This window comes from Archocentrus centrarchus, chromosome 3, assembly GCF_007364275.1.
Source record: "Archocentrus centrarchus isolate MPI-CPG fArcCen1 chromosome 3, fArcCen1, whole genome shotgun sequence".
NCBI classification, from domain to species: domain Eukaryota; kingdom Metazoa; phylum Chordata; class Actinopteri; order Cichliformes; family Cichlidae; genus Archocentrus; species Archocentrus centrarchus.
This window is the reverse complement of record NC_044348.1, coordinates 13,293,481-13,319,112: the sequence shown is the minus strand read 5'-3', so window position 1 is coordinate 13,319,112 and position 25,632 is coordinate 13,293,481. Positions and strand designations below refer to the sequence as shown.

The 25,632-nt window shown below is 40.5% G+C and overlaps 2 protein-coding genes across 3 annotated transcripts; one reads left to right on the top strand and one right to left on the bottom strand.

Moving 5' to 3' along the window:
- Window positions 1-6: 6 nt before the first annotated feature.
- On the bottom strand, window positions 7-13,660 carry pkd1l3 (polycystic kidney disease 1-like 3). Of its 2 annotated transcripts, none has more exons than XM_030757709.1 (24): window positions 13,488-13,660; window positions 11,226-11,513; window positions 9,701-9,790; window positions 9,498-9,523; window positions 9,374-9,407; window positions 9,157-9,266; window positions 8,981-9,043; window positions 8,708-8,866; window positions 8,493-8,605; window positions 8,284-8,407; window positions 8,064-8,186; window positions 6,776-6,995; window positions 6,420-6,598; window positions 6,088-6,318; window positions 5,887-5,988; window positions 4,911-5,089; window positions 3,970-4,116; window positions 3,657-3,859; window positions 3,008-3,195; window positions 2,668-2,800; window positions 2,215-2,410; window positions 1,867-2,095; window positions 1,611-1,695; window positions 7-853 (listed from the first exon to the last, which is right to left on the bottom strand). In XM_030757709.1, exons 2-24 carry the CDS (start codon window positions 11,347-11,349, stop codon window positions 807-809), a joined length of 3,105 nt encoding a protein of 1,034 aa, XP_030613569.1. In that variant the 5' UTR covers window positions 11,350-11,513; window positions 13,488-13,660; the 3' UTR covers window positions 7-806. The 2 variants fall into 2 exon arrangements, with proteins under 2 accessions (XP_030613569.1, XP_030613579.1); XM_030757719.1 differs by having other exon boundaries at window positions 13,555-13,638.
- dhodh (dihydroorotate dehydrogenase) lies at window positions 13,637-23,114 on the top strand. Its single transcript, XM_030757732.1, has 9 exons — window positions 13,637-13,762; window positions 14,254-14,466; window positions 14,549-14,748; window positions 16,044-16,126; window positions 16,483-16,670; window positions 20,596-20,709; window positions 21,062-21,215; window positions 21,316-21,475; window positions 22,316-23,114. Exons 1-9 carry the CDS (start codon window positions 13,748-13,750, stop codon window positions 22,401-22,403), a joined length of 1,215 nt encoding a protein of 404 aa, XP_030613592.1. The 5' UTR covers window positions 13,637-13,747; the 3' UTR covers window positions 22,404-23,114.
- Window positions 23,115-25,632: the final 2,518 nt, after the last annotated feature.

Here is a 25,632-nt window from a genome sequence, read left to right as displayed (position 1 = left end):
ACAGGATATTCAGCTATCTCCAGAGCTCTTTGTATTTCCAAACCAAAAGCACAAACTTGCATGTAGTGAGGTCTGTTACATAAATGTTTCAAACTGAGGAATGAATTAATCTCATAGATGCAGGCATGAATGATAAAAAAGGTACAACACACTTTCAGTATGTATTACAGTGACCGGAGTGAAACGAAAAAGGAAAAAAAAGCGATCAATTAACCATTAGATGCTCCCAGATGTGCAGCAAGCTTCCTGCTCTTTCTCATGTAATTTATAGTCAGTGGATATGAGTCACTGAACACAGTTAGATAAAACCTTGTTAAAATTACTGCAAAACAATTCTTTGCAGTTTCTGTATACTTCTTACAGTGAAATTTCTCTTTCATTACTCTTGGATCATGTGTACATTACTGGATAAAGGACAGCTTTTTTTTTTATGATAATAGGTCTTAAAGTGTTCATGTGCGTATGAATCTGTAAATCTATTTTACACTCACATTAAATGAATCTATCAGCAGCTTTCTAAAAAAAAAAAAAGGAAATCAGAAGGGTTTTATTTTCACATACATGGAGTATTTCACATACAAGAAGAGTTATTTAATTACCCATTACTCTGACTCACCACTTCAAAAAGCTTTTCTTCAGCACTGGAAACTCTGTACACATACAAAGCACTAGGTTGTATTATGCAACTCTACATTCAGAAAGTAAAACTTCCAGTAAGTGCAAAAGAGTGTCTAAGAAGCGAGGGGGCCATGTGTCGCAGCTGCGCCCATCAGAGAAGACAGCTTATGCCACTAAATGCAGTATCCTCACAGTGAGTCCCTGCCACAGTACTGTCTGCACTTTTCCTGTTGCTCTGTTAAATGGAAAAGACACCGCAGTAAGACTCAGTAATCTCCAACGGTAGGAAGGGCACATTGATACAGAAAGAGACAAGAGCAAGGTTACCGGAAAATGAAACAAAATTTTTTGGTGTGTGATATGCATGATTACATCAGAGCTCTCTGCAGTCAACTTGAAATAAAGTGGAAAGGCTACCTTGGTCTGCTTTATGAAATATGAATGAAATGTTTGCAGTAAAACGTGTGCTGAATAAAATTTAGATGATATCTTAGGTTGAGTCAAAAGCTGTTCTTTTACTTACTTTACTTATTTTTTTTTATTGAGGTTTCATTGTGTTATCTATCTATCTATCTATCTATCTATCTATCTATCTATCTATCTATCTATCTATCTATCTATCTATCTATCTATCTATCTATCTATCTATCTATCTATCTATCTATCTATCTATCATCTCAGGAGGTTTATATATACATAAAGCTCCTGAGACTTCCTCTTTATTTTCCTAGATATTTGGGATTATTTGGATCTGATAAATAAAAACTAACCATCATCTCTGCACCAAACATATGTCCTCTTATGGGAATAACGATTTTATTTTACAGCATAACACAATAAAGGAGAAAGAAGTTCAAGGTGCTCTATCCTTCTCCCATAATACATAAAAGCACTGTTTATAAAGATCACAGATTAATTTTTTAACACCATAATATATATTTGCTTTGCACTAACCTGTTGCAGCAGACAGGCTGCATAATGTTTTTTCTTACCTAACAGCACCTGCGCCACTTCTTCACTCTCCTCTACAGCCACAGGTTTCAGCAACAGGGCGAAAAACACAGCCACACCTATCACCTGCAAGCCGCACAAGAAGTAATGTTTGTAGAAATGTAAAAACAGAAACAAACTGTATCCTTGCAGAAAAAGCCAAGTATCTTAAAATATACATACATCATCCCATAGTGAGACACGCAGGAAACAATACTCTTTAGACTATCCGTTTTTAAAAGGATTTATGTTACCCACCTTGAGAGGCTGCAGAACAAAGATGCTTTGAAAAAGGGAGAGGCCCAGAGACATGACCCACTTGATGGACTTTTCTTTGCCGTACTGAAAACCGTACAACAGGGTGAAGAAAGTGGAAATGCCACTGATGGACAGCAACAGGAACCAGCCCACAAACACAAACCACCAGGGCAGCCAGCAGCCCAGGATTGTTGTCGTCTTCTTCTTCTTCTTCTTCACAGGAGGTGGGCTGGGCCGAGAAGAGATGGAAAGAAATAACACACACAAGATGTTCCAGTTTAGTATAATGGTAAAAATAGTTCTGCTCTCTACAAATATTTCTGTTTTCCTGCCAGTTGAAGCACTGACCAGTAGGCCAAGTGGCTGCTGAAGACCATCTCAGCCTTGCGAACCAGCACGTTGGTGAAGTTGAGGACCTGCTGGTACTCGTCTGGATTCGGGAAGTGTCTTCCATCCAGTTTCTCCAGGCACATCAGGAGATGACAGAGACCAGCTAGGAGAAACTTGCTGCAGTACACCCAGTGGTAGTCACTCTCACTCTCTCCTGTGGAAGATTTATATACATATACACACAGATAATTACATTCCTCTGTGCATGGCAGTGCTTGAATTGGCCTGTTTTTGAGAAGAAAGATGTAACTTCGCTCACACTACACAAGGCAGAAAAGTGCAGCTGCTTGGACTGATCAGAGAGAGGAAGTTATTTGCCTGAAACTCAATTTGAATAAAAAGAAATACTGTAGGTTCTAGCACTGTGCTGTGTGAAAAGCTTTAAAATGCATATTTGATGACTGAAACTACCTTGCATGAACTGGATTAATCCATTCACCCTCTCCAAGGCAGGGCCAAGGTCAGCAGAGGACTCTAACCTGTGCATCTCTAACATATTGTTTCTTGGACTCATGCTCACCAAAGAAATCATCGCCTCTGTATCCTGTTGTAGGGAAGAACACCAAATACCAGATTATGCATGCACAGTGCACTGGTTCACTACATAAAAAAGTATATAATAGCAAAGAGAACGCAGAATTCAAAGCCACACAGACTACAACATGGACTCAATTCAAAAAGTGTTTTCCAGGCTTGCAACTTTTGTGATAAGAATAATTAATCTGATAAACACACACAACATAAAACGCACCCTCAGAATAGTCGGTATGTTAACTATTGGGGGTCTCAGATTCTCCTCTGGGTCATCTTTTTTAGATTTTAAAACCACGCGAGGACGGATGCTTCGAAAGATAGTGATGATGAGGATGTTGATTGGGAACATGAGGAGACCACTCTGCACGCCCACCATGAACTCCTGCCAGGTGATCGTTATTGAACCTGGACAGACAGGAAACAGGGCACAGTGCTGATCATGTAAAGCAACTAAAAATAGTCAATAACAGCCAGGATAAAAGCCACATTAACTCATTTACACACACATTCATTCATCCCTTTCACTGTTATATATAGTCTCTGGGTTTCACCGTGGTGGACATTGCACTTTACCGCCCAAGAATAAGCACAAGAGGCTGATGAAGACACCCTCCAGCCTTTGAACTATCATCCAAATCTTTGTGACCCAAAGATTTAGTCATGTTTGAGAGATTTTTTTCAGTTAGTTGTGATCTTTGAAGTGATTGTTATCAAAGTGGTTTCATGTCCTAGATAACTTGTGATCAGCAGTAATCCTCATCTAAAGTTTTGTTTTAGATGTTATTATCTGCCAACAACAACAACAACAAAAAAAGGTAATAACGCAAAGAGAAGGTTTCCCTCTTAAATTAAGATTTTGTAATCACCCAGTGAAAAGAGAACTGGTGAGCTTGCATCCTTAGTAATGTTCCAGAAGGCGATATTGATGGCCATGGTGCAGAGCAGAAGGCACATGCAGCAAGAAACCCTCTGGGCACGTGTGAACGGGCTTCTCGAGGGAGGATCCACTATGGACACCCAGATGTGTTCGTCTCTGAATCCAGTCGATGTTCTGGTCTGGAAAATGTTCCTGGGAGATGACAGAGGGCAGAGAAACACACAATGACAAAAATACTAATTTAGCATGAGAGATGAGATGAGAACTTAATTTCAGCAGATTAAAGCGGCCCTAAGTCTGACCTGAAACTGGCAATCTCATTGGTTTTTGCCGCACCGAAGGTTCTCTTGGTCATGCCGTCTCCGCGGTCAGCACTCAGCCAGCAGTCACAAAAGAAGTGCCACAAATGTCGTGTTTGGAGGTCTTGTATGGTCACCTTGTTTATGTACCTTTTAAAGAAATTATACAGCAATTAAAGATGAGGCATTTACCATTTATCTGAGGAAATTAAATCTTAGAAATAAAAATAACTTTGCAAACTAGGGGCACCAACATAGAAAAAATGTTCTGTATGTTATTAATTTAACTCACCAAATCTTGGAAAAGAAACAGAAATGTCATATGATCACATCATTGCCATCTTGGCTTTTTGAAACCAGATGACATGAGCGAGGGGTGGAACTGATTGAGAAACCAGATCTATATGCTCATAGTAGCGACACCATAAATTAGCTTTATTAACTATTTTACTCTAAATAGAACCAAAATTTAAAAAAATGAGCATCATGTATCATTAAAGGAGACATGAAACAAATTATGAGATCATAAATCAGGTCATTTCCTCATAGAGTTCTACACAATCAAGCATCGTTTTGCAGAGAGGTCGCCCTCTGCTGGCCATTAGAAAAATGCATGTTTAAGGTACTTGATTATCGGCTTCACCTTTCAGATCCACAACCTGAATCCATCTTTTATATACAATCAGTACAATCAGTAGTTGGCTACAGACAGGCAACAAATGCAACCTGTACACAACCCTAACAATCCTCTTTGTAGGCTCATTTGTCAATAATACTAAATCAATTCAAACATAAAAAACACAACTAGATTGCCTTTCCGCTACAAAACGAAGTAAAAATGTGTCTTTAAATAGCTGCCACTGAGAGCTTTGAGAAAGCAATTTTTTTTGTACATATGAGAGAAAACATTCTCATTTTTTATTGAAGGCTGTTGACGTCTTTACCACGATGGGTGACCTCCAGAGCTGTCGTGCTGCAGCCTGATGGTATGCACTTCACCCAGTGGGAAGGGTGAGGCCAACAGGAACATATCGACAGATCCCCTCTCAAACACGGGCTTGTCAGGATCTGTGAGGGTGTGTATGCTACTCTCTGCCTCTGAGCCAATCAGCTTCACTGTGACCTGCAGGAGAGGACAGTGCACTGATGAAGTGACCCAGATGGTATATACTTAAAGGACTGCACTATTTTTGGCCTTGCACAACAAACTGTGAAGACTTGATGTAACAGCTGAACAAATTTTCTAGAGTAGTTTCATACTGTCTTTTTCAGTGGTTTCAGTTCATTTAAGTACATTTTAAAAACTCTCTTATTGATAAGGAAATGTTTTTTTGGTTAAATCTTCTTGTAGTCACCATATAACTTGATGATAATGCAGATAATGTGGAAAGCATAAATTATTAAGAATATTCTTTAACATTTAGTACTTAAGATTTTCTTGTATACCTCTTTATTTAGTTATGACAGAAAGTGACTCTGCTCTGTCAGCCGTCCTGTATTCCAGAGTCAGTGTGAAGTTGTGGGTTATTGTAAAGCAATCTTATTCATTAAAGACAGGTATACAGTCATTCCTCTTGTGGCTGTTCATAGTCTTCTGAATCTAGATAGATTCAGAAGACTATGAACCTATCTTTAGGGAGGCTCCCATATTTACATAATGCATTTCCTGGTGGCCTTGTTTGCTTCTTGTTGCCTAGCTGGAACTTTACGAGTGTTTTTTTTTTTTCCAACTATATTGGCTTGCGTTAAATGAAAACGTTCCTACTATAAAGCGAAGTGAATCCACAGGCTGCCTGAAAGGTAGGAAAACGTTATTATTCTGCAATATACAAAACTTGCCATTAGGTTAAAACATGCAAGAATAGCAGCAGAAATGTTAAACAAATAAAATCTATTTCTTTCATGAAGAAAGACTCTTACATTGGCACTGGTCCCAGCATTTCTGCGACGCCCAGTTTGGACACCGATCAGGTAGTTGTACTGAGCTCCTGGGTGATTGTCCTCCAGAAATGTCATCTTTCTCTGATAGGTCAAAAACATAAAACATTGTGGTGTCAATTCATAAGAAAACACACACCTAGAAAGACTGGCTTCATGAAAACTGGCTGGAGACAGGCTGACCTTTGAGTGTGCCCTCCGGTCAGCGTAACAGGCCCACAGCAGTGTGATCAGGTAGAGTCCAAAAAAAGCACACAGCAGGGACAGGACCACATAGTTCTGATTCACAGTGGCGAACAGCTCTGCTGTGCGAGACACGTCGACGAAGTTTGGCATCACAAAGAAGGAGCTCCCGAAGAGAGTGAGGTGATTACAGAGACACTGCGTTCGATATGGAGTGCTTTCCTCTCCCACCTGAGGAAAAACACAACACATCATTGACTGGTGTTCAACTAGGCCACTACAATAAAATTACAGTAGCCAAATGATCAGATTTTACTCGGGTGAAAACATACCATACACCCTTCAGTTCTCCATGCCTCCGTGTTTATGTCCCAGAACAGGCACTTGCTCATAAAAGTAGAGATCTTCAGTTTCAAATTTGGCTGCCATTCAGAATAGAGTCTTACATCAATATACCAAACCCCAGGACTCTTCTTCAACATCTCTGGTGTTATCATCCAACGAAAGCCCACTGAAGCAAATAACAAACAAACAAACAAAAAACTTAAATACTTTACAATATAATCAAGTGTTTTTGCTAGGACATGTACACAGCAATAATTCCAGAGTGGGGCCTGCCCAATCAACCACTCGCTCATATTAGGGACCTAATTTAGTGGCAGATTAGCATGCCTGTGCTGACAGTTACCTGTGTAATTCAGTATGGTTCTGTTGCTGTAGTATGTGGTATTGGGAAGTGACCCACGGGACAAGAGAAGAACCAATGACACATTCACACTTGGCTCCACGCTGAAAAAGATGGTCATATTCGGGTCTGACACATTGACTGTAGTCACCGATTTTGAGTCTTTTTCCAACACAACAGTCGTGTTGGTCACTTCTGGAGCATTTGGACGAGGCAAAAAGATCTGTTGAAAGGAGAAAAAGAATGAGTTACATAAAGAATCCCATCTCATACCAATCAGTGTGCTGAAAACCAGGCTTTAAAATCAAATACTCTTTTGTTTTAAAGCAAACCTCCCGGTATTGCTTTAATCGGTTATTTGATTTAATCGGTTATTATATACATAATAAAAAGTAAAATTATAGCCCTGAATCATGTTATCTTTATAATGTTTAATAATGTTTTAACAGTTAATTATTGACGGCATGTTAATGATAGTTACGGCAGCGGCTGCAGACACCCATCTCCCCTATGTTAGTCTTGTCTGTTCTTCTCTGGATGGTTGCTCCGAACGTAATTTCATTATATTATGATGGAATGTCATTATATAATTTGTTGTATAATGATTAATTTCGTTGCATGTATAATGACAATAAAGTTCTATTCTACTCTATGCTACAGTTGTCCCACCCTATACTTGTGTATTTTTATTGTAAATCACTTGCCAAAATGGAGACAAACCACACACTAAACAACAATTTAGACTCACAGTGAAGCATTTTTTTGTTGTTGTTGTTTTCAGCTATAATGTCACTTTTGTCACAGCTTTTGGACATGATGACTGTGTAGAGAGATTTGATACTGACAAATGTTCAATTCAAGTCAGTTTAGCCTCAGGGCTCTTTATATTGTAAGGTAAAGACCCTAAAATAATTAGATGTATTGCCAAAGTGGAGCTCAGGAAGACCGCTGCTTGTAGCAGCTCTGTGAGGATGAACAAGAAACAGTTATATTTGTTTGAGTACATTTAACCGACACTCAAGGTAGTTTGTCCCAGTTAGCGGAATTTATTATTTGGAGTACACTGTACTGTAGATGAAGGCACGAAAATCTCACTATGCAAGTTATATGACTAAACATTATTAATTTTGGACTTTTTTTTTTTTGGCTTTAGTTTCTGCGCAGGCACTTCAAAGTGTTAGTTGTCACATTTTATGTATGTATTTAATTTTGTTGATCTGCTCTGTGTTTTTCAAAACTACCACGACTGCGAGGCACTGCAGTGTCAAAACGTCCGCACCGCTGGCTGTACCTCTATCATCTCTGTCAGGTTTCCCACTTTAATGTCGTCCTGCCCATCATTAAACGAAAGGCTGCAAATAGTTCCTGTTATGCTGTCATTGGATGGATGGGGATTTTGGAAGAAGGTAGTCATCTGAGAATGACAAAAAAAAAAACTCAGTTAAATGAGTTGTAAATGTCAGCAAAGAAGAAAATACACATAAAGATAACACACACACACACACACAAACCTGAGTGACGATGTTACTGTAGCTTGCAAGCAGTGGTCCAAGCACTGAATTTGAGGGGAGCTTTACAAACTCACCATCTTTTTCTGAACCCAGCACTGCATTGCCGAGGGCAGCAGGTTTTTGTCTGATGGAACGGAAATTAATTTTATATGTGACAGTTCAGCTTTTAAAATAAAAATAAGTGACATTTTGAAACAAAAAATACCAACATAGTCTGATAAATGGTGCCCAGTGGGTGCTTCATTACAAAGGTCTGTGGACCTTGGGTAGCCTGCAGCAGAGTAAGTTGCTTGAAAACCTGGAAGGTGTCATCAAACACAGACTGCAGAAGAAAAAAAATAGCAGCACCACCGAAGTGTGAGAGCCACAGCAGTAACACAGCCACTTATGTAGTGATGAAGGTGATGCAGTTACTTGAACTTACTGAAGGGGTTGGGATTTTAGCATCAGGGCACTGCTTCAGTGAGAGGCTCAGGATGGCACTGCTACAGTTAATGATGTGATTGACAGTGTTATTGTTGATTAAAGTACGTGTGGCTTCCAGTAACTTAACGGCTGTCATCAAAGCTGAAATAAAGTTTTTCTGTCAGAAGAAAAAGCAGACACAATTTCACTCAGCATGACTATGAAAAACGATGAGAATAATACTGTAATGATGAAGGTGTTTCCACTGGATTTCTAAAATAAAAGTACCCACTCTTTGGACTTCTGTTGGCTGCCCTGGTGTTACTTCGTTCCAGTTTAGTTCCTTGTCTGCAAGCTGTCTCAGAAAAAAAAGAATAGTTATTAACTCTGAAGTACTATTAAAAAAAACAATTTGCAATTCATAATTTATGAAGCATTTTATATGTAAAATAATGAGTCTTCCCTCACCTGGAGAATTATGTCAATGTTTAAGCCAATCAGTTGAGTCCCATTAAGTGGACTCTGAACCATATCCAATGGATTCTGTTTAAGTACAAAATTTACATCCCTTTTGGGCCCTGGAATCAAAGTGTGCATGAGTTTTTATGAGGTCCAGTTAAAAAAAAACAGCAACAACACTGGATTTATGATTAATGGCAGATGCAAATGTTTCTTTCTAACTTACGAGGTCGGCTTGTATGGCTGGGATGTTTGGTACACTACAAAGGAAACAGCAACAAAGTGACGATGTGAAAGCTGAGTCTGGAGAATTACATGGGCTCTTACTGCCAGTGAAATGTATTTCTTACCTTTGTGTTTGATGGGGACTCCAAACCTTTAAAACAAGAATGACACTCTTAAGTGAAAGCAATATTGAATGTGAGGGGAAACATAAACGTAAAATGGAAGCAACTGTCACTCGGCAGCTATGAATAAAAGATAAGAAATGAGGCCATGAAGAAGAGAAACGAATCTGACGATTATATTGCACGGATCAGAAAGCGTTACATACTGTGGGTGCAGAGGAAACTCCGTTGCTGGTTACAGTCAGACGTTACAAACTGGAGAGGATTCAGCTTCATGTATGTGCACAAGGCATTTTCTGTTGAAAAGAAATGAGTGTGCATACACACGGGATTAGGAAAGTTGAGGTTTGATAACAAGACAACAACTAACAGGGCTGCAGCTATAAATACATGTGGCAATTATTTTTCAGTCAGTAATCTATAGGTAAAATGGGAACAAATGAACCCAGAAGCTGCAAGAACGTGAAGCTGCGTGTGCGTGCCTTCTCGTTGCTTACTTTGATCAAATAATAATTAAAATTTGGATGATTATAACACAGGTGGATGGAGCAGATTCTCATTCTCAATACTGGAAGTGTTGTGGGAATCTGGTGAGACAAACTTTTCCTCACAGTTATGGAAGCTTGTTTCTGCCACTGAGAAAAAAAATGACTTTCATATTTTAAAAATATGTGTTATAATCTCAACGTTTTGACTTAACTTGAAATTTCAAGTTATTTTCTCAGAAGTTTGAGTTAATAAGTCTAAATTTTCAGATTCAGAACTTGAAATGTTGCAATAATAACCTGAAATTTTGACTTATGGCACAATTTGTTTTCAGTGGTGGAAGCAAGCTTCCATACTCAGGAGACACACATGTAAAGTATAATCAAGGAGAAGAGTTATGAGCACAGGTGTTCATTTACTTCTGAAATCTTTCCTTCCACAGAGTTTTCCTTATACCCTCTCTAACACCTACTCTCCCTTTTAGACAAGGGAATATAGTGAGGTTCTACACCCTCTCCCAAAGCTAGACAACACGCAACCAGGCTGTCCTCAAAGTCTCCACAGCAACAAACAGAAGACCCGGGGTCAGGTCAACGAGCCTCATCAAGGATCTACCCAGGCTGATCCTTTCAGAACCCCCAGAGTAGGCCCAAAATAAAAAGAACCAGTCCCGAAGCAGGAAGCAGTTAGGGTTGGGTAATTTCTTAATTATGATCCGCAACTTTGTCTTATTTTGTTACATGAATTTTCTAAAAACAAAACAAAACAAAACAAAACAAAACATATATATATATATATATATATATATATATATATATATATATATATATATATATATATATATATATATATATATATATATATATATATATATATATATATATATTTACACATGCCAAGTGAACATATTCAAAAATATTTAAATTCCAGTTTTGTTGGTACGTACATGACAAGAATTCAAATGAAACCCAGCCTCTCTCAGCACACAAATGTCAGCAACCTCCCTTACATTCATGAGATCCTTTTTCTCATGGATGACTTTTTCTTTTGAATAATTAAACCACTAACCAAAATACCCCTGGTGACTGATCAAATCAAACAGTCGAAAATTCTTTTTTTTTTTTTAGCTCTCATGCTCTGTAGACATGTTTTCACTTGAAAAATCACAGGTCAAAAACACAGTAACCTGTAAAACATAAAAATTACAGCATCAAAATGCACGTTGTATATGTGTATTTCACTCACTTATGGTGGATTTCTGGTTATCCTCTCCAACCCTCTCTCCGAGCCACCAGGTGTGATTGAAACTGGTTTTCCACTCTCTGGTTATGTTTTTTAGGAAGACTTGGACAGAGCTGTTTTTCACCATCAGGAGCTCCCCTCCTTGCTTTTCACAGCTGCTCCTGGCTTGGGACCAGGTTTTCAATTCTTCAACAGACTCCAAGCATACATTTCCGAAAACAAATTCACACCCCGCTGTGAAGGTGTTTCTGGGACAGGCCTCAGATCTTCCAGGTACAAATAGAAATCCAACTGAAATGCACAAAAAGACAAAGATCCGGAGTAACATATCCATTGTTATTAGTCTCTGCAGAGCTTGAGCGCTTTGTGCTGCCCGAGCTGTGGCTGGAGCACAAACTGAGCAAGGTCACTTTGATCCATCACATGAAAATCAGAGAGCTTTCTCCAAAGAAACCCTGCATATGTTCTTAATACATTAGGAAAATCACCTAGACACTCAAACAAGATGCAAAAGAAGGAATCACTGTGTGTCATTGAAGGCAGCTCAGGATGACCTTCCGGGAGATAGCACAACTCCAGTGTTTGAATCGCAGTTAACAGTAAAAACACTTTATACCATTATAATGACATTTTCCCAACAGATGATTCTCGAATTAATGCCCTGGCTTTATGTTACATCTTTCTGAGAATCATTTTAAGGTGGAGTTTCTTTTCTTTTTTTGTCTTCTTCTAGTTTTAGTTATTATTATCCAGTCTACTATTTTTCAGTATCACCTTTTTGTTATTAAAAGTTCGGAAGTGTCAGTAAAACACAGTGCTTTAGACTGTAGAATGAAAGTCTTATTTTGTATTTGTACTTTATACAAAACAATTATAAAAGTTCTAATAAAATAAAAATAAAGATCCAAGAAATTTGCAAAAGAAAGTGCAAGTAATAAGTATGCAAACAATGAAATGAGTAAAAAAAAAGACCTGAGCTGGTGCCATGTGCAAGAGAGATCCAACTTAGTATAACAGCAGATAATAATAATTACAGTCAATAGTAGTGATAGGGTGGGAGAGAGGCAATGCTGACTGTCTTATTCAGAAATCTGGTGGCCTGTGGGTGGAAGGTATTTGAGAGTCCTTGATTTCAGACTCCTGTAGTATCTATCTGAGGACAAAAGTGTAAACAGGCTGTGCCGTGAGTGCCTATTGAAGTTGAATGAAGTTGAAGGCCCTCCTGACCACCCTGCTATTGTAAATGTCCTGTAGCGACTGGAAGGCTGCTCCAGTGAAGTATTGTGCAGTTTTTATCACAAGCTGGAGAGCCTTCCTGAACACTGCTGCTTCCATGCCACACTCTTAATTGAGGTAGTGATGATACTCTCCGGTGAGGATTGCTGAGGATTTTGTGAATCCCATTACTTTAAAATGAGATCTTTAATCCTGCCTCAGCTCATCCTGACCTTTGCAAACCTGTAATCTTCTTCGTATTTCCTGCATGAAAATTTATAGCTTTTATACATAACTCCACAAAAAAAATAAAATAAAATAAAATAAATAAAAAAACAAACATGGGTCAGAGAAGGCTCTGCTTCATCACAAACATATTTTAATGAGTAAACTAATAACAGTAGAAAGCTAAAATCTGGGATTTTTTCAGGGAAATCAGAGATGTGAGGCTGGAAGCATTTGACTTAGCAAACTCTAAAACCCCACTCAGAGATCACGGTTATCACAACGGTGGTTATCAGTTTCCTCTGTTAAGCCGGTCTTTCTGCTTCAGGCTCCAAGAGCATGCACATAAAGGGGTGTTTGAGGCATTCTTTCGCTCATCTATAGTACAAAATGGACCAAATAAGAACCTAAAATACAGCAAAATGTGACATTGCTGTTGTTGTTTTAAATGCGACCAGACAGCACTGCTGGCAGACTATAATTGCTCATGTAAATTCATGAGTTTATGCATTTTTTTTTATTTTAAACTTGGTCTATTCAAACATAAAGCTTATTTAATATATTTAGTTCTGGTCTCATAATCTAATGAAGGAGACATGGAAGTTGCTTCAGCTTGTTGGGTGATTAAGTGAAATGAACTTTTCTGACTACGTGTCCTTGTTTTAAATGTAGTCTATTACGCAGTCAGAGGATCCTAAGATACAGAATCAGTGAATCGTGAAGCTTACAGCCGATTTTAAGCCGAAACGCTAAACAAAACCCCACCATGTTATTTGTCAACATCAGTTGCCATGGTGATCTCGATAGTATGAAAGAGTCACCTACGTGGCACAGAAAACTCTAAGTTCACCGGAGCAGTGGTGCACCTCTCTGGACAACAGCTACACTGTACCGTGGTATCTGCTTCGAACACGCCCCAAACAGCCGCGGTAACTCCTGGAATCACCCTAAAATGCCATCGCGTCTGTCCGTCACGCCATTGAAATCTCGCGAGATGACGTGTCGGAAGCTATCACCACGTGGGTTTGTGTAACATGTTAGGAAATACGTTCAGTGCCATTTAATGCACAGACTAAAGCACAGCCATGGCGGGATGGAAGGTCAGGCACAATCTGTAACACTGTTAGTCTGGCAGATTTAGGTCTTTTGAAGCGTCGTAGCGACACTTGTGTTCCCGTTTGCTACTAGCTCGATTTCTGTTCCTAAAAAAGTAACGTTTACCGGGAAACACTACAGCTCGTGATTTACCTGCACTTACTATAAGAAAACCACACAAAGTCTGCTGTTTAGGGCTTTTAATGCTAATCTTCATGCTCCTACTCAGAGAAACTTTGCCAGGGCTTGTAGCCCAAAAAGCACAACAATTCCGTTTATTATGCGCTCATTTTTGTCGCATTTTTTTGATGCAATTTTGTGTTAAAATACACATGATCTTACTGTATATACGCCACCACGCATACTTCTTTTATATTAGCCCGTTTATTCAACAAAACACTCGTGTAATCGATTAAATTGTGTCACTGTAAACAGTGTGAGTGGTCGTATTGAACTCTTACCAGTGTAGTCATATGATATTTGCCCTGTTCTACAGAAAAAGTTAAAAGAAGCTGTGAAGGTCATCAGCTCGGGTAGCCTCCTGTTTGCTTCCTACCTCACTGTGGTTGGAGATGAGCGTTTCTATGCCAACCAGCTGATGCCCCTGCTGCAGAGGATTGTGGGGCCAGAGACGGCCCATGTGCTGGCAGTGAAGGTGATAGGTATGGGTCTGGTTCCCCTGAACCGCTACCCAGACCCTGCATCATTGGTAAGCCTTCCACAGGAGTGTATCCTCAGTGGGCTGCATGCTCTCCTGGACTCCTTAATAACTTTTTTCTCTTTGTCCGCAGGAAGTGAACGTCCTTGGATTGAAGTTCAAAAACCCAATTGGAATTGCGGCCGGTTTCGACAAGCATGGAGAGGCTGTTGATGGCTTGTACAAACTGGGCTTTGGTTTTGTTGAGGTGGGGACAGTCACTCCCAAACCTCAAGCGGGGAACCCAAAACCACGCGTGTTTCGCCTCACTGCAGATAATGCAATTATCAACAGGTGAGGTTGGTTGCTGCACCACTGTTGGCGCTTAAACTGAAAAAGTTATGCTGTCTGGGTTATTTGATGCACCTAGCTGAAAGTAGGGCCCTTTGCTCATCACGGTTGCCACATTGGTCGTTTCACATGCAAACAGTGACGGCACCATGGCCCATTTAACTGATCATCTGCCAGAAAGTGATTGCGTACAATTGTTAGTTTTTACCTCCATATCAATGACATTCCCAGATTATACAAAGATGTTGCAACAGCTTGAAAAAGAGAATACTTTCTTTCTCCAGTCTTTTTGCTTCCTTTTTCAAGTTTTTCTGCTCCTATGCAGATTTTTTTGGCTGAGTGGTGACACCTATCATTCAGGAGAATACTGCAACAAGTGTGGCTCAGTCACAGCACCAGTATAAATAATGATGGGGCAGATGAGCATTGTATCACTGGCTTACAAATAACCTTGCTAATACGTCTGTAAATGCACATCACACTGACTATTCACATCCGGTCGTATGCGTGCCAGTGTAAACAGGACGTAGAGGATAAGTAACAATAAGGTGGTTACTGTTACAAGGGGCTTAACTAAACTTTGGCATACATTATATGATGTGAATTATTTTAGCCATTTCAGAGTAGTGGTTTACACCTTCACCTAACAAAAAGAACAAGATCTCCGCTTTAGTTTAGGAGGAGACACAGATGCCTTTGGGGTTATGTCAGGAGGGGCATCTGGTGTAAAAGACCTGCAAAATCAAACATGCTTCCTGTGGTAGTGACACCCTGTGAATAAGGAAGCAGCCAAAAGTATCTTTCTTCTTCAGAGCGGTGATTCATAACCATTTCTGAGTCGGGACTTTGTGCTGTGTGAATTGTATATATTGTGGGGTGAGCATATACAATAATAACAACAAGAATTCTATTTAGTGATTTTTTTTTTTTGCATTAAATTCTGTTTTTCTGAGATGATTAGATTTTTTTTCCCCCCAAAAGAACAGAATTCATACAATCATGATTTCACAAAGAAGTTTAACATGATGCAGAAAGGTCAAAGGCCAGCTTGACTGTCACATCTTAATGGTTTGCTAAAAAATGTATGCCATAACTCTCAAACCTAAGGAGAGATGGTGACTATGTTTGATATTTTGTCAGATAGGGACTTGGTGGCACTGATTAGGTTCTTTTAAAGTCTTTCCTGGACAGGGTGTTTGTCCCTGGACAGACATGGAGGTAAGCTTCAACTTGTCTGTTTGGTAGGCACATACAGTTTAGGTCAGTGTTTTAGCAGGTTTTCCTCTGCCTCTGTATAGATATGGATTCAACAGCTGTGGTTTGGCAGAAGTACAGATGAGGCTGAAGGCCAGGGAAGATACACAGCAAGGGCGAAGTAAAGGTTGGCAGACCCTTCTTATATTCTGTGCTGTAAATTTAATAGTTGAGGTATCAGAGTGTACATAGTTCAGTATCTTATAGAAATTGTTTAAAAACATTTTTGTTATGTATTTTGCTATTAGTGGGTAGCTTTGCCAGCAGTAAATTGTATATAAGATTAACTGTTTTCTGCGCTCTGTATTTCTCCTTGTTTTAATGATCTTGACCCGTCCCTATCTCACATTTTATCACAGCTGCATACTTAAAGCTCATTTAGCACATCAGCAGCATGTGCCCTAGTTGAGTCATGTGGCTGATGATGCAACCTGTGTCTGTGTTTATCTGAATTTTCTTGTTTGTGTGTATATTTGTTTATAGCTGGCCTTCCCCTCGGCATCAACCTGGGGAAGAACAAGCTGTCACGGGACGCAGGGGCAGATTACCTGGAGGGGGTAAGAGCACTGGGCTCGCTGGCTGACTACCTGGTGGTCAACGTCAGCAGCCCTAATACACCAGGTCTACGAGATCTACAGGGGAAGGCTGAGCTCCGCCAGCTACTACACACGGTAGGACTGCAGAAATGTTAAGTTATCCAACAGCATGAAGCACACACACAAAAAAAATCCTCACTGTAATTCAGGGTATTTAACCCAAAATTTCTTCACTATGATATGACCATTGATTGACTTGACTGAAGCATTTTATTATTATTATTTATGAAACCAAGCACCTAGGAATGCAGACTGCTTCTACAAGCATTTGTGGAAGAACGGGTCGCTCTCAGGAGCTCAGTGAAATCCAGCATGGTACCGTTTTGGGATGCTACCTGTGCAACAAGTTCAGTTGTGAAATTTCCTCACTAATAAATATTCCACAGTCAACTGTTAATGGGATTATAACAAAGTGAAAGTGATTGGAAACGACAGAAACTCAACTAGGCCATATACAGGGCAAGGTCAGCAGATGATGAGTCACATAGTATGCAGAGGTCGCCAACTTTCTGAGTCAGTCGCTACAGACTTTAAAACTTCATGTGGCCTTCAGATTAGCTCTAGAACAGTGCGTAGAGAGCTTCATGTAATGGGTTTCCATGGCCAGCAGCTGCATTCAAGCCTTATATCACCAAGCACAATGCAACATGTTGGATGCAGTGGTGTAAAGCACACTGCCAGTGGAAACGCGTTCTCTGGAGTGACGAATCACGCTTCTCCATCTGGTAATCCAACGGATGAGTCTGAATTTGGTGGTTGCCAGGAGAACAGTACTTGGCATTTTTCCAAGTGTAAAGTTTGGTGGAGGGGGGATTATGGTGTGGGAGTGTTTTTCAGGAGTTGGGCTCGGTCCCTTAGTTCCAGTGAAAGGCAAACTTAATACTTCAGCATACCAAGACATTTTGGACAATTTTGGGCTCCCAACTTTGCAGGAAAAGTTTCCAACATGACTGAGCACCAGTGCACAAAGCTAGGTCCATAAAGACATGGATGAGTGAGTTTGGTGTGGAAGAACTTGGCCGACCTGCACAGAGTCCTGATCTCAACCCAACAGAACACCTTTGGGATGAATTAGACCAGAGACTGCGAGCCAGGCCTTCTCGTTCAACATCAGTGTCTGACCTCACAAATGGTCAAAAGTTCCCATAAACACACCCCTAAACCTTGTGGAAAGCCTTCCCAGAAGAGTTGAAGCTGTTCTAGCTGCTGAGGGTGGGCCGACACTATGTTAAACCCAATGGATTAAGAATGGGATGTTACTCGAGTTCATATGTGTGTGAAGGCAGACGAGTAAATACTTTTGGCTATATAGTGTATATTTTCCATAATTAATACCTTAGCAGAATTCAGTCAGTTTCAGTGGCGTGGAAAATATCCATCTCATAAACTAATCAGAGGAAGAATTTTACCATTAAAAACATTTTAACCTTATTTCTTGCTGCATTCTTCCTGTGCCTCCACTTCTTCTGAACACACGTGCCCGGGGATGTCTAGCAGTTCAAAAAGATCACCACTTGAGTGGCATTTTATCTATTAGAAAAGGCAAGAAACAAGAGCTAGAATTATTGTCACTGCTGTCTGACAGCAAAGGGACAAATATTAAGTGTATTATTTGCAGAGGTGGCAAAAGTACTGACATTCTGTACTTAAGTAGAAGTACAAGTACTTGTGTTAAAAAATACTTTGGTAAAAGTCGAAGTACTGGTTCAAGTTCTTTACTTAAGTAAAAGTAAAAAAGTACAGGCTCTGAAATTTACTCAAAGTAAGAAAGTAAAAGTAGCTCTTTGGAGGATGTTTCTACCTGCTATTTTTGTGTAAAGCTAACTGAACCTTATTATATATTATTGTAATAATATAAAATAATACATGAGAACACAAACGTTATTCCAATCTAAATTTTAATTCTAATGAATGTACTCAGCTTGAATCACAAACTGTGAAAAGGAATTTAAACACAGCTCTATTCTCTGTGTCCTCCATAGTAGAGGGTGACTGTGCCTCCACCTAAACACCAACATGAGGATACTCAGGGGTTACAGTGGGATTCAGAAGGTGGAGGAACCCTAAGATCATCTGTAGTGGCTCTGCATGGGGAGAAGAATCACAACTTTCTATTGTGAGCTCCAGTAAATGATGTTGGTGTGCAGGCTGTGATCAGCTGACATGCTGCTGCTGCTCTGAGGTTTACTGCTCTGTGTGGATGAACTGAATTAACACAAAGATGTAACCCAGTATTTCACAGCTCTCTGAGCTGATCTCCATCCCCTACACTGACAGCATACAGGCTGTAGAAATGTTGGATTCAGTGAATGAATCTCAGCATCAGCAGCTTTGATTCAAACTCATCTCTGCTGCACTGATGTAACCTGTAACTCTGACCATGAACACAAAGTGCACCAACACAGAGCTTTACTGTAAATACAGTACAACAAGATAACCTGTTTATTACATACTAAACTGCAGTATTTTCATACAATCTTTGAATAACACAAAGTCAGCATACTTCAGTTTATTTTCCAGTCCTTACCTTTAATTCTAGCCTCCCTTCTTCCTCTCCTGTCCCCTTTCTCCATCTCTGAGTGAACTTCTCTCTCTTTGCTCTCCCTGAAATGCAGCAGCTCTTCTTTTAGCTAGTAGACACACTGTGTGACAAACTGCACACACTTTGTGTGTTTGCTGATATTTGTTGAGCATTTAAAAATGTTGCATTTACCTGCCACACGTTACTCCCTTCATGCTCGCTCCTCTTCAGTAGCGCTAGCTAAGCTGTTTATGTCCCGCGAGCATAACTTACGGATTCGGTCCGGCCCGCTGTGACCCCTGATTATAGCGCTATAAATGAGACATTAATTACATGGGTTTGTGTATTTAATCCCTTTGTACCCGATAAGCCCCGGTGATGGAGGATACGCCAGTACGATTGTCTCTTATATGTTAATATTCCTCCGTTTAGGCTCAGATCGCTTGATGACTGACGGCGCACTGACCGGAAACGCAAATTTCTCCCTGACGTGTTAAAAAGTAACGAGTCTGTTTTGAAAATGTAAGAAGTAGAAAGTACCGATACTTGTGTAAAAATGTAGGGAGTAAAAGTAAAAAGTACTCAGAAAAATAAATACTCAAGTAAAGTACAGATACCTAAAAAATCTACTTAAGTACAGTAACGAAGTATTTGTACTTCGTTACTTCCCATCTCTGATTATTTGCACCCATCATAGGCTACGCCCTTGAAAATTGAGGGTGAGGTGACTGGTATTCAAGGTTGAAGTTGAAGTCAACAACCTCACTGCTAGATGCCACTACACTGTAACTTGAGTAACTTGAGGACAACTGGTGAACCTCTGTCCTTTGTGACCTGTAGCTGTACAACAATTTTGCTTTCAGGAGTGATCTGTTTAGCTGATATTTGTTCAGTGTCAAAGTGGAATTATTAGTTTTTCTCCCATGTTGTGCTTACTTTAGCTTCAGCTTCCCCAGCTGTTGCCCCCCCCCCCCCCCCGAAGAGCAAATGCTGCTTTCCCTTGCAGCAAAAGAGCAAAATAAGTCAAGGACAGTGTTAATGTATGTCACAGAGCCATGCTAACATCTGTGATAAAAGCTTCACGCTCCATCAGCACCAAATTTGAGTACTTCATTGGTTCAGCTTGGGTAATGATAGATAATGATGGTAGTGAAAAAAGGCTTCTTTTTTTAAAATTTTTTTTTTTTTTATAAAGTCCCCATCAAATTGGCTGAAAACATTCAGGAATGCATCCAAATGGACCTGATAAACACTATTATTAGGCACATGTTAGGATTTGACTTTAATAAGATGCTGTTGCTGCAAAGCATCTTTTCTGTATTCCAGTTCTTGAACCCAACATCCATCATTTCAGAGCCTGCATTATTAGTCTTTCCTATTTCCAAGGCTTTGGCTCTTATGCCATAGTAAACCATCTTTCTGTCTAGTTTCCAGTCTCTCTCTGTGCCCCGTCACCTGACACTTATACTATCTGCTCAGGTGTTGAAGGAGCGTGATGCCCTCCAGCAAGAGCGCAAACCTCCCGTTCTGGTGAAGATCGCTCCTGACCTCACTGCCCAAGACAAACAAGACATTGCTGACGTTGTCACTGAGGTGGGAAAAATTGTGATGTGTAAATTAAAATATGCGCTTTATGTGTGATAAGGGGTTTATATTAAAAAAGAAAAAAAACGTGCATAAAACTTCATATGGCTCCCTTCTTCCTCTATGCTTTGGTAACCGTATCACTACTTCAGTAGGTTTTTGTGCTCATTGGAGCAGGGAGGAATTGCACTTTAGTGGACTTGACATTAAAGAGGGAACAGAAAGCAAATCACACTTTGTCTCTTTCTTTGTCACCGAGTATTTCACATTAGAGGTCACCCGCATACATCAGTTCTGTTGCTGAAGCTGCTGCCACCTGTGATATTTAGTTTCTGTCTTTGCTTTTGCGCCATGTTTGCAGCTGGGAGTAGATGGTTTAATGGTGTCTAACACCACTGTGTCCAGGCCAGAGACACTTCAGGACCCAAATAAGTCTGAGGTTGGAGGGCTAAGTGGAGAGCCTCTCAAAGACCTCTCAACTAGGACAGTCAGAGAGATGTACAAGCTCACCAAAGGTAGGGATTGATTTACGTATATGATATTTCTGTCCATTTCCATCAGTATATATAGACTGCATGTATAAAGTAATCATATTGTATGATAATGTTATTGTAGGTCAAATACCAATTATTGGGATTGGTGGTGTGGCTAGCGGGCAGGATGCGATGGATAAGATCCGTGCTGGTGCTTCATTGGTTCAGCTCTACACTGCTTTGACCTATCAGGGTCCGCCTTTAGTGACAAAGATAAAACGAGAACTGGAACAGCTTCTTAAGTGAGTATGAAAGTGCATGAAGATGAGAATTGGGCACACATTAGACATTGTTTCTATTGCCAGTTGAATTTTAGGGTAGGGATGCACGAATTATGACCTTCTGGGCCAGTATCAGTGCTTGTAGAAACAGAGTAGAGGCTTCAGGCACAACTCCACCTATTTTAAAGGTGCATGGAAAAGAATAATAAAAAAAAAAAAGCTAATGCTGATACTTTGTCATTCACTCGTTCCTGTGTTTCACAAAACCAAAGAAATCTTAATCATGAAAAAGATGTTTTAAAGCCTCTTCATCACACTTTCTTTGAAGCCAGTGTTAAATTAACATAACAGGCATACGCTGGCCTCTGCCATCAGTAGATGACATCTTATTTCCTCATCAACCATTATCAGTCAAACAGGCTGATACTGTTTTTTAGCCAATATGTCCGTGCATCCTAATTTTATTCATTATTTGCTGACATTTGGATAGATTTCTGAGACTGCAACAATCACCAGCCCCAAAATTATTTGCTCACCTTTGACGCAGTAACTGATTGCTAACATGATTATCAAAACACACAAAAAATATTTAGTTTAACCAGCATACATTCTGGCTAAATTGTTGCTGTATGACTCTTCAGTTTAACCATTAGCATGCTTACATTGTAGCATTTGGCAGCATTGTTAATGCACTTCAACACAAGGCATGAAACAGCTGTGCTTACAATCTTATGCAAATAATTTAATTCAGCATGTTTCTCACAGTTTATAGCACAAGTTTTCATCACTTTGGTGCATCAGTCGGTTTGTCTCTTTGGTTCTCAGACCAAATGTTTATCATTCACCGCTTTGTTTCCACAGAGATCAGGGTTTCAGCAGCGTGTCTGAGGCAGTTGGAGCTGATCACAGAGGAGCAGATGAGCCGACTCATAAGCAGAGCCCGCATTAAGAGATGGGAAATGTTAACACGGACACTCGTACCTCCTTTGCCAAACACCATCGTCAGATTTTCCTGAACTGTGGCAAATGTGGAGTATTTATTATCCGTCCATCTTGATTTCCAGGGTGACATTATCATCACGATTTGTTTTTTTTGTTTTGTTTAAAACAAACAAACAAACAAAAAACCCAAAACAATAAGTGAATAATGAGTCTTTCATATTGTCATCACCTGAGATCTGTACCTTGATTTCAGACATTAATTTTTGTTACAGTGTAACAGCACTTAGTGTTTCTTTCATGCACACTAAATGAATTACACTTTCCAAGCCTCCGCAACTGATTTTAATGATTCAAAATTTTCTTCTGTGTGAAGAAAACAATTATCAGTGATGATGTATGTTTAAAATGGTAAAATAAATGTCCTCCACTTTAGGAACTGAAATGTGCATTCAAATATTGACACTGTATTAATTGCTGTACCTCTGAATAGATACTCTTTCTTCATGAATAGAGTATATAACCTTGAAAAGTATTTCTGATGGTACTGCGCAAAAGTGAAATCAAAGACATTAATGACTCCGATGCCAACAAGTTCTTTATTTTGCTATGAAACAGCACAGGAGCATGCTTCAAGGACTTGAAGCACCACCATGAAACAGTTAAAGTCACACAGAAGAAGAATACCCCAAACCTGACAACTGAAATGCACTAAATAAAAATGATGGTTTTCTTATTCATTTCCCTGCTCAGAAAATGTTGTGATTTCACCTCTAAGGGCAAAATTTAAACATTCAGAAACAGAAGAGCCACAAAACTCAGTGTTCAGAAATCGCTGGGCTGTTCTGGCATGTTGTGAATACACGAACGCTTTGAGCTGTCTAGATTGTACATATTTTGAGTTTTTTGGCTTTCTGATTCAGTATGTAAAAGGTACCCGTTTCACTTTGAAGATCCACGCCAAATGCTGTGTGGACACCATTGTTCCTACCAGGATTGTAAAATGCTACCCAAACAACAAGCCGTGGGTAACAAAGGACATTAAAGCACTTCTCAACAATAAGAAGGCCTTCAGGGCTGGCAACAGGGAGGAGGTGAGAACGATCCAGAGGGAACTCAAAACAACAATTAGGGAGGCTAAAAACAATTATAGGAGGAAGCTGGAGCTGAAACTCCAGCAGAACAACATGAGGGAGGTGTGGAGTGGAATAAGAACCATCACTGGCTTCAGGACCAGCAACAACAGGGGAATGGAGGGCAGTGTGAACAGGGCCAATGAGCTAAATCTGTTTAACAGGTTTGACACTGCAGGCTCTGTCATCCCTCGTCCAGACAGCTCTGCTGCCGGTCTCCAGAAGTCCACTCCACCCCCACCCACCCCCAGACTTCACAATAGCCTGCTTCCTTCCTGTGATGGCCCTCTTGACGTCTCCACCCCTCCCCCACCCGCCACCTCTACAGTTAGTCTCACTGCTGACCAGGTGAGAAGACAACTTAAGAGACTCCACAAAAACAAGGCTGCAGGCCCTGACGGGGTCTCCCCCAGGGTGCTTAAAGCCTGTGCCACCCAGCTTTGTGGAGTACTGCACCATGTCTTCAATATGAGCCTGGATCTTCAGAGGGTCCCTGTGATGTGGAAGACATCTTGCATCGTTCTGGTCCCGAAGATGACGCGACCCAGTGACGTCAAGGATTACAGGCCAGTGGCACTGACTTCCCACATAATGAAGACCATGGAGAGGCTCGTCCTGGATCAGCTACGGCCCATGGTCCAGTCATTTCTGGACCCCCTCCAGTTCGCCTACCAGCCCCGCCTGGGAGTTGAGGACGCCATTATCTACCTGCTAAACCGAGTCTACGCTCACCTGGATAAGCCGGCCAGCACTGTGAGGGTCATGTTCTTTGACTTCTCAAGTGCATTCAACACCATTCAGCCTGCTCTTCTGGGTGATAAGTTGACAGCGATGCAGGTAGATGTCCCCCTTGTGTCCTGGATTGTTGACTACCTGACTGGCAGACCACAGTATGTACGCCTGCAGCACTGTGTGTCTGACAGAGTAGTTAGCAACACTGGAGCCCCACAAGGGACTGTCCTCTCTCCCTTCCTCTTCACCCTCTACACCACAGACTTCAGCTACTGCTCAGAGACCTGCCATCTTCAGAAGTTTTCTGATGACTCTGCAATAGTTGGATGTATCAGCAGGGGTGATGAGGATGAGTACAGGAGGACAGTGAAGGACTTTGTCACATGGTGCAAGCGGAACCATCTAGAGCTCAACGTGACAAAGACAAAGGAACTGGTGGTGGACTTGAGGAAAGACAAGGCACCGGTGGCCCCTATGTCCATCGGAGGGGTCAGTGTGGACACCGTTGAGGACTACAAATATCTGGGAGTACACATTGACAACAAACTGGACTGGGCTAAGAACACTGTTGCCCTATACAGGAAGGGCCAAAGTCGCCTCTATTTTCTGAGACGCCTGAGGTCCTTCAACATCTGCCGGACTATGCTCAGGATCTTCTATGAGTCTGTGGTGGCGAGTGCCATCCTCTATGCTGTTGCATGCTGGGGCAGCAGACTGAGGGCGGCAGACGCCAACAGACTCAATAAACTGATCCACAAAGCCAGTGATGTGGTGGGAGTGGAGCTGGATTCGCTTATGGCAGTGTCGGAGAGGAGGATGCTGTCTAAGCTGCAGGCCATTATGAACAATGGCTCCCACCCACTCTACAACACAGTGATGGGACACAGGAGCACATTCAGTGCAAGACTCATCCCACCAAAATGCACCACAGAGCGCCACAGGAGGTCATTTCTACCTGTGGCCATCAGACTCTATAACTCCTCCCTTAATAGGTGACATTGTGGTTCATCAGTGTCATTCACTTATCAGTATTCAATTGTACATAAAATTGTTTAAATTTCCATATACATTGTACATTGTACATACACTTCTACATTGTACAAAAAAGGACTGTGCATATATATATATAATGACACCTATTTAAAAATTTTTGCACTCACAATTTTCATATGTGTATAGATTTAGATGTGTATATAGTCAAAATATCTCTAGTCTTTATACTTTTATGCCTTTAGTGTATGTTATTGTGTTTTAGGTTTACTCGTTTAAATGAAACGGTTGCAGCTGTAACAATAGTAATTTCCCTTTGGGATCAATAAAGTATTCTGATTCTGATTCTGTGTTCATACTGAAAGCCTGGAGTTATTGCTAGAT